The sequence below is a fragment of the Gordionus sp. m RMFG-2023 genome, chromosome 3 (genome assembly GCF_954871325.1).
Source record: "Gordionus sp. m RMFG-2023 chromosome 3, tfGorSpeb1-WG-v2, whole genome shotgun sequence".
NCBI lineage: Eukaryota > Metazoa > Nematomorpha > Gordioida > Chordodea > Parachordodidae > Gordionus > Gordionus sp. m RMFG-2023.
The window spans coordinates 20,485,295-20,503,781 of NC_088777.1; the positions used below are offsets into that span (position 1 = coordinate 20,485,295).

General features: G+C 28.6%; 1 protein-coding gene across 1 annotated transcript in view; it reads left to right on the forward strand.

The window, feature by feature from the left end:
* LOC135927245 (rhoGEF domain-containing protein gxcI-like) overlaps window positions 1–18,256 on the forward strand; it is a 41,308-nt gene extending 23,052 nt beyond the window's left edge. The window contains exons 4-14 of the mRNA XM_065463200.1: window positions 1,890–2,027; window positions 7,055–7,278; window positions 7,400–7,469; window positions 7,879–7,968; window positions 8,172–8,450; window positions 8,645–8,878; window positions 9,044–9,931; window positions 12,110–12,805; window positions 13,192–13,375; window positions 17,781–17,915; window positions 18,063–18,256. Of these exons, the coding sequence (XP_065319272.1) occupies window positions 1,890–2,027; window positions 7,055–7,278; window positions 7,400–7,469; window positions 7,879–7,968; window positions 8,172–8,450; window positions 8,645–8,878; window positions 9,044–9,931; window positions 12,110–12,805; window positions 13,192–13,375; window positions 17,781–17,915; window positions 18,063–18,106 (2,982 nt within the window). The 3' untranslated portion in view covers window positions 18,107–18,256. The remainder of the gene's footprint in view (window positions 1–1,889; window positions 2,028–7,054; window positions 7,279–7,399; window positions 7,470–7,878; window positions 7,969–8,171; window positions 8,451–8,644; window positions 8,879–9,043; window positions 9,932–12,109; window positions 12,806–13,191; window positions 13,376–17,780; window positions 17,916–18,062) is intronic.
* The last annotated feature ends 231 nt before the right edge of the window (window positions 18,257–18,487 follow it).

The window sequence follows — 18,487 nt, forward strand, 5'->3', positions numbered from 1 at the left end:
ACATTTTAAACAAATAAATTTATAGCCACTTTTTGTTTTTATATTAATTTGAAAATATTTTTCAAATTTTGGAAATGGAAAATGTGTATTATTGTTATCAAGAACATTTTTTTCCAGGGTACCTTCCATTTCATTAATATCATCATTGTCTGTCTCACTTACATCGATTTGGATATTCATTTGCGATGACATTTTAAATAATTTACACTAGATGATTTAGGTTTATTAATACTTGAAAATTTCAATTTCAAAATTAAATAATAATTCATAAAAATTATAATTAATAATGATATTTTATTTAAATTTTCATGTTTATAGTTATATTCATATAATTTGCGTTACTTAACCACTTTCAAAAAAAGGAGCGCGCTAAAAAAATTAATAATTGGAAAAAAGCTATCGCTACCAAAAAAGATAGCGTGCTACAGTAGCGTGCTACTTTAACAACTCTGCAAAAACTGACCGTTGTTGTTTGTTTGAATTGCCAAATATTCTCTAGTAACAGGAAAACCTATTATTAATATACAAAGTCAAACAGATCTTATCATAGGCACCACTTCATAGAAAAATAGATAATATCGACACATTAATATTTTAAACATCAAATTAACATCTACAGCCTAATAAGTTTTTAAAAGTCACCACCTCTGGGCCTTATGATAATTTAACCAACCATGTGGATTCCTTATGGGCTATGAATTTAACATTTAAACATTTCATTATAGATATAAACTTACATTGAAAATTTAACGTCGTTAATGGCAATTGACAAATAATATTTAGTAAGAGGAAATAATATATACTAATAAAAACGAGAATTCAAAAGTATAAGGGGAATTAAGTTGATTTACATGAATATAACTTGGATAGATTTAATTATTTTTATATTTAATTTGATCAGAGTTGTTAAAAGATACTTTTTAAATGGATCCAGATACATCGTCTAAAAATGGATCTAGATACAGATACATCGCCTGAAAACGTATCTAGATACAGATACAATTTTTATCATACTTATATATCGGGTTAGCATTGTTCTCGAACAGAAACTCTCATTATGAGAGCACAAACATTTTTATATTTGGTCACAATATAAAAAAATGTCACCCCTATTTTTATAGTTCTTTCGAACAAATATTTAAAACGAGCACTTATAGAAATTTTTACATTAAACTTAAAATTTATTTATTGAAAGTTAGCGGAATATCTATAAATTATTTTAAAAATTCTAAATAAATGTATTAGCTTAAAATTTTGTACATCAATGCCGTTTTTAATAATTAATGGGCGTCATGGCTAAGCAAGGATTTATATATTCCTTTGCATGATAAAAATATTCACAATCTTGAATTGATATCAATAGATATAAATGGGGAAAAAATAATATTTAATCAATATTTATATATATTTTTTTATTATATTAATCTTGGTAATTTTTAAAATATATATTATATTTGTGAGATAAAATAAATTTTGCATTAAAATATTTTATTTTTAAGATAAAAAGTGTTAAATAAAAGTATATTCAAATGTATCTTAAAATTATCTAAAAACAGATACAGATACCTCTAAAATAGGATATAGATACTCTTTAAAAAAATGTATCTAGATACAGATACTTGTAAATAGATACTTTAACAACTCTGAATTTGATAATTATTAATAGACATAATATATAATTAAAATGATGTATAATTTTTTGTCGGTCTAGACTAAAATTTATTGAAAATCGATTGGAAAGCTTAAACAACACTTGGCCGATCCCAAAGACTAAACCACAACGGTTCAGTCAAACCGAGAAAACTTGGCCTTTGAGCTTCACTATGATATTAATTTGTTAATTTAAAAATTAAATTATTTATTTATTTTATAAATATTTAATTTTATAGGAAATAAATTCCCCCAATCCTACTCCATTAGAAGGCAGAAGAAGGTCTTCGGCTTCATTAGACGAAAGAGCACTTAACAAAGACAGTTCCAGCTCTGTAATAGATGCGTCTATTTCTCCTATAGAAATTTCAATTCAAGTTTTTTTAGAATTTAAAATAATGTTATCTTCTCTTTATTATTGGAGTGATCTTGCTATAATTTTTTAAAAAGGAGAAAATTGACAATGAACTTTTGAATCATTATTTTTACTATAACTAATTGACCAAAATGAAAGAAAAGTTGGGATTTATTAAAATTAATTATTTATTAATGTTATAGGAATTTATTTTTATATATTTTTTGACGCCCTCAAAATGGAAATAAGGTACAAAAAAAATACAAAGCAAACCAAATAAGTTTGGAATAGTTTTCTATTCACCCTGAAAATAATACTAAACTAAACTTACTATTCATTTATTAAAAGTGTACCACTTTGAAGTCACCTACGGTAAATGTCATTGACTAAAATGTAGACTCTATTGAAAAGCATTTCATCTATATGCTTTTCACATTTTTTCTAAATGTCTTTAATGGCGCACTTCAAAGTATTTATACCTTTTATTGCCTATTAATAAATGAATCAAGGTTGGTATTATTAAGGTCATTGAGTTATACTTTAAAATATTTAACTAAATATTCACAAATATCCGATGGGGAGATTATGGCTAAATATAACAGGGGGCACATCAGAACACTTGATTTCATTTGGCAAATTTTAAGTTTAGAGTGATATTCAGTTACAATATAGATAATTATGGTACTAATGAGTGACAAAATTTTTTTATTTTTATACCTGATACTTATGATTTATTGTAGTATATGTGTTTTTTACCCTAAATTTCAGCAAAATTTTTTTTAACATTAGTTTTCACAAAATTAAACTGAAATACATAAATTTTATTATGTTAAAAAGCTTGCCTTCCTCTATCGGATGATATAAAATTTATTATGATATTGCAAGTTAAAATTTTTAATATTACCATCCTGCCAACAATGAGGAGTAAAAGCACTCTGGAACGGGGCGGGAACATTCAATCTGATTGTTTTACAACAGTTATTTAAATATTTTTTACAAATTTTATATCATATTTTTCTCGAATGTTCTTAAATTGCAAAATATCATGTAAATTGTTGCCTATATATATATATTAATTAATTAAGCCATTCTGATATTTTTATCACTAAAAAGTTTTAAAAACAATTTTGAAATATAAATTTCACAAAATATCGCTTTCTGGATATTCTCATCACTAAAAAGTCGTAACAAACAATTTTTAAACTATATACACATCCGACATAATTTCCTCTTATACCATTTAAAAAATAAAATTTGACCTAATATGCAGCATGCCCAACATACTGCCCATTGTGCAACGAATCTGTTAAAATAATAAAAGAAGGCTTCGTGTCATCCCACAGCACCATGCCTAAAATCCTGAAAGCATATGACATATATATTTCATTCATAACTATCACAACCACAGCCCTGCTACTACTTTACAGCCTTCATCTCCTGTTTCAGATATTCTTATGATACCTACAAATAGTGAAAACCTGAATCCCACCTATAGAGTCATTTCTCATAGCCCCCAAGCCTCAAAAAACATAACAAAGACACGGTAGCGATTGGCATCACCTGGTTTTAGCCAAATTAGAAATGAGTTTGATGAAATTTATAATATAAGCTCCAACCAATAAGAGTTCGCCCTGAATGCGGTTGAACTGTCTTTAACATGGCCCGAATGTACTTTAGATTTTCTGTTAATATATTTTTGATAGTTAATTTTATTTTCCTACTATCTAAATAGGTTATAATTTAAAATCTCTTTGTCGAGATTACTCTCAAGTTTTATAAATAGATTATATATATTTTAATAATTCACTATCGGAAATGTACTCCATTAATATTTGTTATTAAATCATAAAATTATCTCGTATTTTAAATTCAGTATATTTGTTATTTATATGAAATTAGTATAAATTTATTATTTTTGTGTTTTAAAACCATAAGATCAAATATTTTGACGCAGTATGCCCAGGTTTGTGATTCAATTTACACTAGCTGACATGCCACATTTTTGGTGACACTAAAATTTAAATATTAAAAAACATAAAATATTAGGATTTTTTATTATTCGTATTACATGGACACCTTGACTATCGTTAGTATTGTTCAATCGTTATAAACAATGCCTCTAAGCTCTATGGACCTTTAACAAAATCCTTTCCATTTGGCCCTAGTCATTCCTATATATAAAATATAATGCATCAATATTTTTATAATTATTGCTTCTAGGCATCTTTTATCCACCTTTGGTATATAATAATTATTGACATATATACATACACCAATAATTATATATAAATAATGTTAAATAGAATTTTTTAAAGTATTTTGTTTATAAATAAATATGATAATGATTTATAATCCTAATGTCTATGATACTCTTAAAACAACAAGACCCTAATTACTCTACTATTTCACAGATTCTTAAAACAACTTTTAATATGATTTACCCTGTCCACATCTTACTTAATCTATATATATATATATGTCTACCTTTGACACCTTTCCTACAATACACATCCTGCATAAGTTATCGTTCTAAATTAATATATGTCAAATTTTATCTATCACTTTGATCACCCTGAATTTTATTAATTAAAATGTTGGCAAATAAAAATTTAAATGCATGAAATATGCCCCTTATGCAATAAATCTATAAATAGAACCAAAGCTAGAAAGTTTCAAATCCATGGTACCCATCCTCCAGATGTCGAGGTTTAGGGCTAACAAGTATAATGCCCACATATCCTCCTCCATTCAGTCTATTAAATCTATATACACCTCCCTCTCCTATTGTTGCTACTGATTTGTCTCCCAGTCAACTAACTCCCAACATACAATCATGGGCCAATGATTTTTTATCTCTACCCAATTTTCCCATCATATCCCGCATACCACGGGGTGCTCGTAATTCTTTTGCAGACTCCTTCAACAAGTTAATCCTATTAACAGTAAACAATCCGGGAAACCTATCCAATTGGAAAATTTCACCCTTAAAATCCCCGATAATAAAAATATTTTATTATCCAAATATATATAATCATCAATATCCCTATTCAATCCGAATTCCATACAAACCCCTACACCCCGAACCCACCAATCCAATCCACTCCCCATTGCCCGCAGGGCTAAAATAGTTTCAAACAAAATAAACAGCCTTAATATAAATTCAGCCCTCCGCGGGCTATGACCTCTGAAGACTCCTTAGCTTCTAACAATGAGCCCACCTTAGAAGCTTTGTTTCTAAAACACCCCATATGTGATTCAGAATTTGTCTTCTCAAGCCAAATCGATCATATAGCTCCCGAAATCAACATCGATGAGACAATCAAAGCTGTTAGATCTTTCAAAAGAGACTCTTCCGGAGGTCTTGATGGCATTCGTGCTATCTTCATACAAGACATTTTAAAACCCAACATTTCGTGTAGAGCCCTTTTATAGAACCTTACCAGGTTACTAAATATAATTTTTAATGGATCCCTTCCATCACCTATCATTCCTATTCTCTTCTCTTTATTGCCCCCCTTATAGACCTCAAAAAAAGGATGGAGGTATCCGCTCTATTGCTGTCGGGTCGTTCTTCCGAAGGACTGTCTCTAAGATCATTGCTTCATCGCCACTTGAGCTTGGGTTCGGTGTTCCTGGAGGGAAATTTCCACTTACCTTGCTCGTTTAACTATAGCTAACTGTATACATGATGACGTGGTCCTAAAACTGGATTTCAACAATGTATTTAATACAATAAAACGCCAACACTTCGTTCCTCTATTTTGCAACCAATATCCCGAATACTCTATTTACATCCTCCACAGCTATTCGAGCCATACTTATTTAAAATTCAATCTCAAGAGGGAATTCAGCAAGGTGACCCCTTAGGCCAGTCTTTTGCATCGGGATCCACAAGATAATCCAGGAAATTCAATCTAAATCTAACCTTACCTTAAATTCCTGGTATCTTGATGACGGCATTGTCTAGAGCAACCTCTCCTCAATCATGTCCATCCCCTCATCATTGAGAATCTCTCTCATATAACAGGACTATCTCTCAACCTCCCCAAATGTGAGATTTGCTTCCTAAATCTCACTTCTATCCCTTCAGACATGACATATCACATCATCAACAGAGACGAGATGACACACCTCTGATCACCCATAGGAGGTGAAAAGGCCATCGAAACATTTTTAAGCAAATCCCTTAACAATTTATCCAAATTAAATACATTATTTAATTACCTCCCAGCCCATCAATCTTTTTTTTAATAAAAAATTATTTCAACATACCTAAAATCCTTTATTCCCTGAGATCCTGTCCGATCTTTAAATGCCGCGACTTGCTCGTTTCTCATGAAACCCAAATTAAGGGTCTTCTTGAAAACATATTAAACCTTAAATTTTCCAATTCATCTTGGTTTCAGGCCACCCTTATCAGCGAGTTTGGTGGCTGTGACGAATTTGCCGCCAAGTCCAACCTCTCATTTTCTGCCATCGAAAAGGCCGAAATCCTAAAAAAAACAAATATGCTTGCCTCACCAACACCGTGTTTATCCCAATCGTTACCAATACCCTAAGCATGTTCAGAAGTGATGCTCTCAATTTCATCAAAACTATAGGAAAAAATGAGGCAGATCTCAGGAGACCCCAATGAAGGATTTTACCTGTCCAATTTTTTAAGCATTCACTCTTCTCTAGGGTGATTTGTACCCTTTTTTTATTTTATTTTTTTTATTTCATTTCTCTTTTATACATATATATTTTTTAATTCATTTTTAATATATTATTTGTTTTTTAATATATATTTTTAATTATAATTTGTAAATGGAAAACTTGTTTATTATTAAAATATTATCAAAGATAAAAAAAAATAGAATTCTTAATATTTTTCAATAAAAGTATGGGCATGGTAATTATAGCATGAAAACAAATCCATTTATAAAGCTATCCCATTTCTTTAAATTTCGAGTAGAGCACTTCAATTTTCAAGCGACTTTATGATCAGTTAATACACAAAAATAATAATTAATATAAAGAATATTAATGCTTTAAATTTTTTAAAAAAAGAGTGATCCACGAAAGCTTAAATTGGAACAGGCTATTCAGAAAAGAAAATATGTGTTGATGGAGTTGGTTGAGACCGAAAGGGAATATGTTAAGGATCTTGGAACTGTAGTTAATGGTTACATGGTAGCAGTTAAGGACCAAAACCCATGTCCACCCGAGCCTTTGCAAGAGAAAGAAAAAATGGTTTGGGGCAATATTGAACAGATCTATGATTGGCATAGAGAGTAAGTATTTTTTAAATTTGATTTTCGATATCATTTTATAAAATTGAAATTTATTTTAAAATTAATCAAATATTCATTTCTTGAAAAATAATATATTGAATTTTCCCCCATTCAAATTTAGTGTGTTTTGTAAAGAGATTGAAAAATGCTTAGATAACCCAGAGCTTCCAGGTTGGGCGTTCGTAAAATTTGTAAGTTTCATATTTATTACGTTTACTCTTTATATTTATTACTTTATATCTTAGGCCTAACTAGAATTTGGGAGGGAGTTATGGAAGGTGTAAGATAGGATGTCTTTACCGACCTTTAACCGGGTTAAAATAATATTTAGTTTTCACCATATGTTAGTTTCATATGCTTCTTTTTTCTGAAAAATTTAATTATAGTATATAATCATTTTTAAAAGTTCGCACTTACATTTAAAAAAAATATTCTTTATCATTATTTATTTTATCTATTTTTTTAGATCTGGGGGGATATAAATTTTTAATTCAATATTTACGAGTTTGAAAATTTTATAAGGGGATCCTCCACTTGGCTACATACGCTATGAATTTTCTCATATGTATTATTTTTGCTCGTTATGTGAATCATTAATAGGAAAGAAGGTTTCAAATGTACGTCGTATATTGCCAAAATAAACCCAAATCCGAATATATAGTTTCAGAATACCTTGACACCTATTTCGAAGTTATTTAATTTATTTTATATTTTGTAGGAATTATACTAAATTATAATTTTCCCTACTTAGGAACTATTTTTATAAAGTTATGTGCACACAAAAAAAAATTGGTTTTTATAATTGAGTCTTGTAAATGGATTGATTGAGCATAATAACAATTTTATTAAATTAATTATAATCTTATTTTAAATATTATAAATAAATATATAAGGAAGTAAGATTAAAACTCGGACAAAAATTGACACTACCCGATTTATTGATTAAACCCGTGCAAAGGGTCATGAAATATCAGTTACTTCTTAAGGAATATTTAAAACTGACAGAGAAAATTAATACTATAATGGTTGATATCAATAACAATAAGACCCAAGGTGAAGAAAATTTAAAACTTTTGGATATAACACTCATTAAAAAGGCAGTGGATGTGATGTGCGTGGTGCCTAAAGCGGCTAACGATATGATGAAATTAAGTCGATTACAAGGATGGGATGTAATGAAATGATTTAATAGAAAATTAGTTTTTTTTATTTTTCGATTATTTTTGATATATTATTTTACAATTAAAATCAATAGATAACAGATTATTTTTAGATTTTTAATATTATTATATCTCAGATAATTGCTTATTATATGTTTTCTTGGTCATATTTTATATTTAAAATATTAACATATCCATATCACAAGGGAAAATTAAGTGCTCAAGGAAAGCTGTTGTTACAAGACACTCTTTTAGTTAGTCCCGGTCCCAGTAATCAACCTTTCAAGGGAAAAGAATGGCAAGTGTTTTTATTTGAACAAATAGTGCTATTTAGTGAACCTACCTCATCATCTTCTTCGTCTAGTGCTAGCTCTAACTCATCGATCAGCACAAAGAAAACTTTTAACAACCTTGGATACATTTACAAAAATAGCATCAAAGTATAATTTTGATATTCTTTATTTGAATAATATGCAAAGTGCTAATTTAAATACATTACATTATAGACATTATATTGACCACACTATGGACAACATTAGCTTATATATTACTACACTATTATGCTATATATAATCAATATTCCAATTATCTATATTTCCCTACAGACTAACAAGTTAAGTTTGACAGAACGCGTCAAAACGGGTGAGGATGATGGACCTGATACTGTTAACGATGAATCAAGGTTTATTTTAACAGGCCGTTCTCCGGAATACGGAGAGATAAATTTTGTATGCCAGGCTAGCAGTAAAGAAGCTAAGAGCATTTGGATAAACCAGATTAAATCAATGTTAAGCTTACAGCGGGACTTCTTAAGAGCTTTGCAGTCACCTATAGCTTATCAGAAACATTTACACTCTAGCTCATCTACTCCTAATGATAATTTAAACCCTTCTCCGGTAAGCAATAACACAACTAATATTAATTCAGCTGATAAATACAAGGGCAAATCGAAGGGCCCATCAATCTTGAAGGATAGACAAAAGTACAAAGACTTGCTTCTTAATCGGAAAAAGAGTCCAACATTAACTGATGTGAATATTCTTAATAATACATCTCTTACAAACGATAATATAATCCCTAATCTTGAATCAACTACTAACAATTTACCAATCAGAAATCTTAAATCCAAAAATGATAACGAAAATATTTTAATGGCTAACAAAAAAATTAACAGTATAGGCGGGCCTTTGAGTGGGTCCAATAGCACTGGTATGGGTTTATTGGCATCTCTCAGGAAAGCTGTATCTCAGCCAAGTAGAAGCAAGCTTAACGAGGCTCACAAAAAACTCGACGAATTACGCCGTAAACATAATGCCACAGAAAGTGAAAGCATTAAGAGTGATTCTATAAATGTTAAATATAATGCGAATGATGTCGAAATTGACAGAAAAGATGTTATGTTAATTAATGTTTCCTCGGATCCCGGTTTAAATATATCTGATTCTAAGGACTACCCTCAATCATCGGCTTTCACTTATCCATCAAAATCAAAGGTTTTAGTTTTTAACAAATTTCTATTCACTACATTTTATAATTTTCCTTTTGTAAATTTAATAATAGATTTTAAAGCTATATATTTTTTCTTTATATACTTATATAAAATTAGTAAAATAAATATTATTGCCCTTAGTAAATTCAAATAAATTAGGCTTTTGAGCCTATGAACTTATCTTATGAAGACAAAGTTCTGGCTTGGTTGAGTGAAAAATTCATACCAGGCTTTGGGTCAGAGTTCAGCGCAGAAAAATAAGAACCTATAAAAAAATATTATTTAAACAAAGATATTTTATATATTTATAATTCTTCATATACAAATTAAAAAAAGATTTGATTGAGATTTTATAAAACGATTTTACCTAGTTGATTTGGGGCTTTCCTTTTTTTTACCTCTATTTTGTTTAATTTAATAATTGAAATTAGTGATCTGCATCGGGCCTAATTTTTCAAGCCCGGCCCAAATTTTTTTTAAAAAAGTTTTGCCGGCCCGACCTGAACCCGATATTTTTTTAGGGAAATTTACCGGCCCGGTTTGAACTATTTAAATATAGAAATTAATTTTTATAATTACTCAAAATAAAAGACATATGTTATATTGCATCTAGTTCTATAAATAAAATCAAATATTTTTATTTTACTTAAAAATTCAATATAAAATTAATAAATTCAAATATATTTTAAAAATTTCCAAAGTCCGGCCCGATCCGGCCCGAATTTTATTTAAAAATATTAGGCCCGAGCCCGATCCGAAGCCGGTTCTGGCCGGGTAGGGGTCGGGCCTACTATTGCAGATCTCTAATTGAAATAATACATTAAAAACATCTACAACAAATATTTTCTGAAAATATATTTATATCTTATATTATGGGTCATTTCATGTCAAATCGATCAAAAGGGAACATTTTCGGCCGACCCCTTTTAAAATTGTTAAAAATTGCTGGAATTATTTAGATAGGTAAAAAAAAATAAGAAAGCCTTTTATTCTAGCCCGCTAGCAAATCTGGATCCCAAAATATATGGGCTCTTGCAAAAAAGATCCATTTTGGAATCTGTAAAATTTTTAAAATGCTTATATCTCAAAAACTATTTATAGTAAAAAATATATAATATATATTGTATGCAAAAAAAATCTAAAGGGCTATCAAAAAACAATACAGATTGGCGTCAATTTGAGACTTTAACTTCCGGTTTACATTTGCTTTACCTGTGTTTTTAAGCTAAAGGGTTTTAGAATTTTTTTAGTGGCTCTTCTTTGTACCTATGAGCCCCTATATCTCGAGAACCAGATGTGCTAGTTAGCTAAAATAAACAGCTTTCTCATTTTTCCTATTTAAATGATTTCAAATTTTTTTAACAATTTTAAAAAGGGGTCAATCGTGATCGATTTGACGTGTAATGGCCCTTATATAAAATTTTAAATAATGGTAAAACATTAAAACAAAAATAATTGCACAAAATATCATAAAAAATGATTCCATGGAAAAGTTTTTTTATAATGAAAATAAATAAATTATATATGAAAAAATCCTGAATTTCTAAACCATTTAAAAAAAGAGTTTGGATTCAGTATAATTATGAGGGTTCTGAGAGTTTGGGTTGAATGATATCATGAGGGTTTGCAGGTTAAGGTTCACAGCCCTAATTTAAATATATAAAAATGACAACAAATCATTCTAGTAGTTTTTTAATAAGAAACGGGCAGTAATATTAATTAATTTTAAAATCATTTGATAAGCATATGAAATTGTGGCAACTAATTCATTTTTAAGTATTTTAGTAACTTGACATTATGGTCAAAATTTTAAGTCTGGCCCGAATTTGAAAAAAAAATATTTTCACGCCCGAACCTGCCCGGATTAAAAATAATTTATTTTCATTTTTTTTTAACTCGGCACGGGATTTTTTAGTAATCTTTTGGCTCGCCCAGGCAAAAACTTAAAAAATATTTTGCAGGCCGGGCCAAATCACATTTATAAAATTTTTCACGTCCCGGGCCATGATTATCTCTGCTTATAATAATGGAAATTTATGATTTTTTTTCTCACTAGTTTGGGGTACGAATTTTTTTGCAGACAGAGCTTAAAACCTTTTCTCTACTTTGCAGTTGAATGTTCAATATACTACAGTCAAAAATTAAAGTTTATTATATTTAATACATTTAAATGTTTTATAAGGCCTTGACATTTGACCCACATGTACATTTTCTTTTACGCTCTACTATCGCTCATATTCAACCAACGGTGGGTATAGTTCTTTACAACAATTACAATGTCAGCACAAATACATCGAACAACAATTTCTGTACTAGCCTAATAAACGATGACTACAATTTTCAATTCAAACTGGATATTGTTCATCCCAAGGATCAAAATTTTCGCGATTTAGATATGCGCACTCAATTGACTTATGCTCTTTTGTTGTTTTATTTGAAAAAGTCCCAAAAAATTATTGATAATATTGAAATTACTGATGATTCACACAAAGGTTTAACATTTTTATCTTGGTTCAAGGTGTCAAAGGATTTGAATATTCCTAAGACACGTGGTGAAAAGGCTTGTCAAAGCAAAATATTTAAACGAATATGGAAGGACTATAAGAATTTGAGAAAATCTAACAAAATATTTACACAAAACGAAAAAATTGACATACATATTTTACCTAGATTCATGCCATTAGAAGATTTATCTTTTAAATGTGATTTTATTCGCAGTGCTAAGAATGATTTTAATAACAAAGAGATCGATAACGGTAATAATGCATGCCAAAATTCCTCGCTGCTCATTAATTTCGATAAATACAAGCTCAATGATACAGGGAGTTACTATTTATACTTCGACGAAACTCATTTTATTCATAGCGGTCATCAAATAGTATAATATTTATATTTATTGCCCTTAGATATATTATCAGCAATATGCTAATACGTGCTTGCCTGATTAATATTTCAGGCTATCCTTGCAATTTTGGTGTAAATAGTTTATGACTAAATTGTCTAAAATTTATAGAATAGTTATTTTACACATACTGGAATACATTTTCTATAAAAACAGATCCCAGAATTTAAAAACGCGTTAAACAACATTAAGTTTGCTCTCTTTTTTAGGTCTCAGAAATGTATTCCAGCATAGTTAAAATATTTACCCTATATTTTCATTTTTATAAAATAAATATTACATATATTTCGCATATATGCTTACACGCATTGCTGGTAAGTACGAGGCTTAATGTTTTTATATTTTTTGATAAAAATTTGAAGGCTCTACACAAGAATTATAAGAGTTTACCCAATATAAATTCTCAATCAATAACCAGCAACATAAAAATATACAATACTACTAATAGACGAAAAATCCAAGATCATCCCTTAACCCAAATTTCATTAACTAGGCATAGTTCATTCAAAAATCATAACTGTTTTCCATTTTATCTATTCGTATTAGGTAATTTTTTATATATAACCTTTAACTTTACTATTACCATATAATAATCAAATTTAATTGATATTTATTTAAATTTTACATGTTAATTATTTCTTAGAATGGATATCATTTAATATAATAGTATATATATAATTATTTGTTATCCAATACATATTTTACGAATTCTAAAATTTGAATCGAATACTAATTATACGATCAAATTATTAGAAATTATTCGTGTTATTCAAAATTATGCATAAATATTAGAAATTATTCGTAAGTAAACATGTTCCGTGTTAAATTTTTTATTTTTTTTACGTCACATATATTAATCATATTATTTTAATAATTTAATATTTCACTTTTGATAATATTTTTAAAAAAATTTAATTTTTAAATCGAACTTGATATTTGACGAATCGAATAAGGCAAATATTTATAATATACAAATAAATTATTTGATCTAGAGTCCAATCGTTTATGCTCTAGCAAAAACAGAAGACCCGATGGTATCAGTACCTTGGTCTTCCGATTGCTTGGGATTACGCACACTTAAAAATAAACAAATATTTAGACATTGCCAACATAATAGTGCGCACAAATTGAGCGTTTCAAACGCAAATAATGCATTTCAAATGACCTCGTGCAAATTGGTAAAATTAGAGTTTGGCGTTAGCAACCATTTAAAAAAACGCAAATAGGTTTGCTTTTTGATTACTTTTTATTATTATTCGCTGTGTATATTATATAAAATGTAATATAAATATCTTACTTATATCCTAATTTAGAAATTAAAGAAATAAAAAGGCAGACGATAATATAATTTTCAAAAGACAAATCCTTTTTTTAAAGAACTTATTTAAAATGTTGCGTTTGAAACGCTCAATTTGTGCGCACTATAATACTTGTCACTAATGCTCTTAGTGTTTTTGATGAGGAATTTCTTAAATTTATCACATTATTAGGGAGGAAATTAAGCCAAATAAGTGGCGATTGTAATGAAGCCTTCTATTTCAAACAAGCCATTACGATGGTTAATCATCATAATAATTGCATTGCTATTCATGGTTCTATAGTAAACCGATCTCTTAATTGTTTATTTTTAATTTTAATTTTTATTATATTCTTGTCTTTTTTCAAAAAAGAAATTATAAAAAGATAATATATAATCAAAAATAATTATTTTTTTCTATATTCAGACAGAACCGAAGGCCGACTATAAAGACTGAGCCGAATGACGTAACCGATTTTAAAGATAAAACCGACCTTTGATTTTTACTATGCGATAAAAAAAATTGGTGGTAGGACGGTAGATAGATACATATATAAAAAAATTTACTTTTTTCTTAAAAATATAATGTTCATTGCATTTTTATACGAAATCATTTAACCAAAAATAGTGATTTTAACAAAAATCATTGGATTGGTAGCGTGTTTAAATACGAATATAGATTTGTAAACCGGGCCCGAAACGGGCCCTAAAATTATATAATTTTAAAAATCCGGTCGGGCTTGATTTTTTTAGTAAAATCCCGGATTTGAGCTTAAAAATATTACAAAACTCAAGCCAGGCCTATTTTTAAAAATAAATTTAAAAGATAGGATTTAATCAGTTAAAGGTTGGCATGATTGTCAAATACTCTAAAATATTATTGGCGAATAAATTTGCAATCTTATTAAGTTAAAATTTATTTAAAAATATATTTGTATCATAAAGGAATCGAAAACAAAATAATTTTTTTTATTACTAAAATAAATAAATATAATAATTTAGCTGTCGTGGTTTATTTTTTAATGAATTTAAATTTTATTTAATATTTCGCCCAGTACAAATTATATTAATTCTCATTTATTTTACTTCCACTTGCTACATTTGAATATAAAAATTAATTATCTTTTATTTGTTCTGGTCAGATTTACCAAATAATTTATTCAATTCTGGTAAAAAGTTATTAAGCCAAATTATTGAAATAATTGGCGATAATTATAAAATAATTAAGATTGATTAACTTTACATTTTTTAGTTAAATTTTAATTTATTAGCGATTATGGTCAAACCAAAGCATCAAGTTTGGAAACATTTTTAAAAAGTACGCGATGGTAAATCAGTTAAAGCGGTATGCAGGTTTTACAAGGTGTCCTATATTACTCACGTTGATAGAGATCAAGCATTTATTAAGCAGCTGTACTGTGCCCTGCCATAATTAAGGAAAACTTTTATTCAAATTTCAAAATATCAACCTTTACAAAAAATCACATAAATGTAATTTGTAATACTTCTAGCGCTAACGAAGAATTATTAGTGGGAATGATTATCAAATTTACAATATTTTGTCTTATGACTCAAGAAAATTTAATTCCATTATCTCTGATCAATCTACAAGCAAGGCTATTAAATGCAAATCTCAATCTTGCATAACAAGTTTCATAGATAGAATGAATCCCAAAGAAAAAATTGAGCTCGATCAATTGTTTGCAAAGGCTGTATATGCTAGCAATTTACCTTTCCACATCACTGAAAATCCCTACATCCAAGAATTTTTTAAAAAATTACGTCCTATTTACACTTTACCCAGGCGAAGGCAGCTGGCTGGTTATCTTTTAGACAAAGCGTCAGGAGATATGAAGGTGAGTGCAGATATAATAGATAAATCTCCTCACTTATCAATTGTATCAGATGGCTGGTGCAACATCAGAAACGAGAGTATTATTAATTTTATGGTGATGACGCCTGTTCTAGTATTCTACAAATTTTTTTATTGAGGAAAATCATCATACGGCAGATTATATTGCCTAGGAATTTTAAAATGTAATTCATCAATTGAATCCGGTAAAAGTATATTCTTTAGTTACTGATAATGCCGTTAACATGAAAGCAGCCTGGAGAATTCTAAAATTTGGATCTATTTATAATTATATACAATGTTATGGTTGTGCAGCGCATACATTGCAGTTATTCTTTCATCATTTTGAACGATTGAACGACTTCAGTTACCATATTTCAATAAATTAAAAAAATTGTTAAATTTTTCAAGAATAAACATACACCAGCTAATGTATTTTCCCGTAATAAGAATCAACATAGTATACCATCTACATTAAGTACCAAACAAGATGGGATCGTCAATAAAATGTTTGGAGCGATACAAATATGTAACTCTGAAAGCATCAGTTGTTGAAGAAGCTATATGTGATATATGTCCTATAGAAATTACAAATAATATATTAATGAAAAATATTTTGGACGAAAAATTTAAAATTTTTAGATATACTCCATCCTTTAGCTAGCTCATTGTTGAAAGTGCAAGGGGATAAATGTACTCTAGCTCACGTAAAAAAGGAGATGCTTAATTTGGAAAAACACATAATATAATCATGCCATGACTCTATATTTTCTCCATCTGAAGAAAAAAAAATTAAAGTTATGTTTGAAAAGAGAAAAAATAATCTAAAATACATGTGCTCACAATGCTGCTTATTTATTAAACCCCCAATATCAAGGGGAGCATCTTACTAGTACTGAATTTGTAATAGCCAAAATATGTGGAAAGTGGTAACTTCCATAAGAAACAATCAGATTTCGGCCTCAATGGTGGAATGTATTTTGCCCACCTTGCTCATTAAGAGAAGTAGTTAATATTTTACTAACATTTCCTAGTTCAACTTCTTCTTCAGAAAGAAATTTGTCGGTTTGGGGAAATATTCATACGAAAATCAGAACTCGATTGAAGACTTCTACAACAGGAAAATGGTAAGAGTATACCTTAATTTAAGATTGATTAAAAATTAAAGAAAATTATGATATTGAATATGAATCGGAACAAAACTCTTCTACGGAGGGAAACAACTATGGAATGAATTAAAAAAATATTGTGAAATTTAATATTACATAGATTCATTATAATATTATATATATAAACAAAAATAAAGTTAAATGGCGTAAAAAAACATTTATTTGAATTTGACCAGTGAAATATACGTCAATTGACCGAATCGTATTTGACAGGTCAAATGTATAACCCTTAATCAGTTGTAAAATGTTAGAAAATTAATAATGGATTGTTTATCCTTCATTTACTGCTCATATTTCCAATTCCCTTTGAAACAATTACAGCATAAATTATTTAAAATAACATAAATAAAAAATTAAGACATGGTTATAGCAAATTTTATTTTTAATAGAAGAATAAAACTATTTTCCATCCCCGCTTTTAACCTTTCCCTCCGACATCACACTTAAAAAAACTTGAAAAACGTTAAATCTGGTTTTACTGTAAAATATATATCTGATTTGTAAATTTTTATAAATTAAGTATATATATTAGTATTTTTAGTTAATTTAATCCGGTGGCATTTTATTCGGTCTCTTGTATAATCATATAGTTTATAATAAACAATTTTTTATATAATTTACTCCCAAATTTAGAACCTCCATTTATATTATGGAAACCCACTATTTCAGAAAGTTCTCAACTCGGGATACGTCTAAACTGGAGATGTTCGCCTGATATCACGAATACTTTTGCAACCTTACCATTTATCATACAAATTCAGCATTCCAGTAATTATTGATATTCTAATAAATAATTATTAATTAATCATACACATAAACATAAACAAAGATAATTTGTGAAATAAATTGTGAGTCAATTATAAGTTACAATATTACAATATTAATTCAATCTCATATTTTTATTAATCATTTTAGATGAAAATCGATTTTCACCCACTCCACAAAAAAAAAGTTCTTGAAAAAATTATTAGCAGTCCCGATATGAGTCAAATTCCTCCTAACTCGGAAAGCAAAAAATGGATTGATCTTTGTACTTGTATTAGAACGCAATCGGCTATCGTGGATAAATATATGGTGCTCAAGGATTCCCCTCATTTTAAATTACGCGTTAAGCCAACTACAGCTATTTATCCCTCTTCCGATATAACTTCTCTGACGGTTGCCCAAGAAGCTCAAATATGTTCTGAATATAAAGGATCTATTAGGTTTGAAATAGTTAGTGGATTACCAGTATTTACAGGTGACGACCCTAAGATATGGCTTTCCGGGTTTTTCGATAACTATACGGAGTCTGAGGAGTTTTACAAGTATTTTGTAATTAAATATTTTTATTTTAAAAG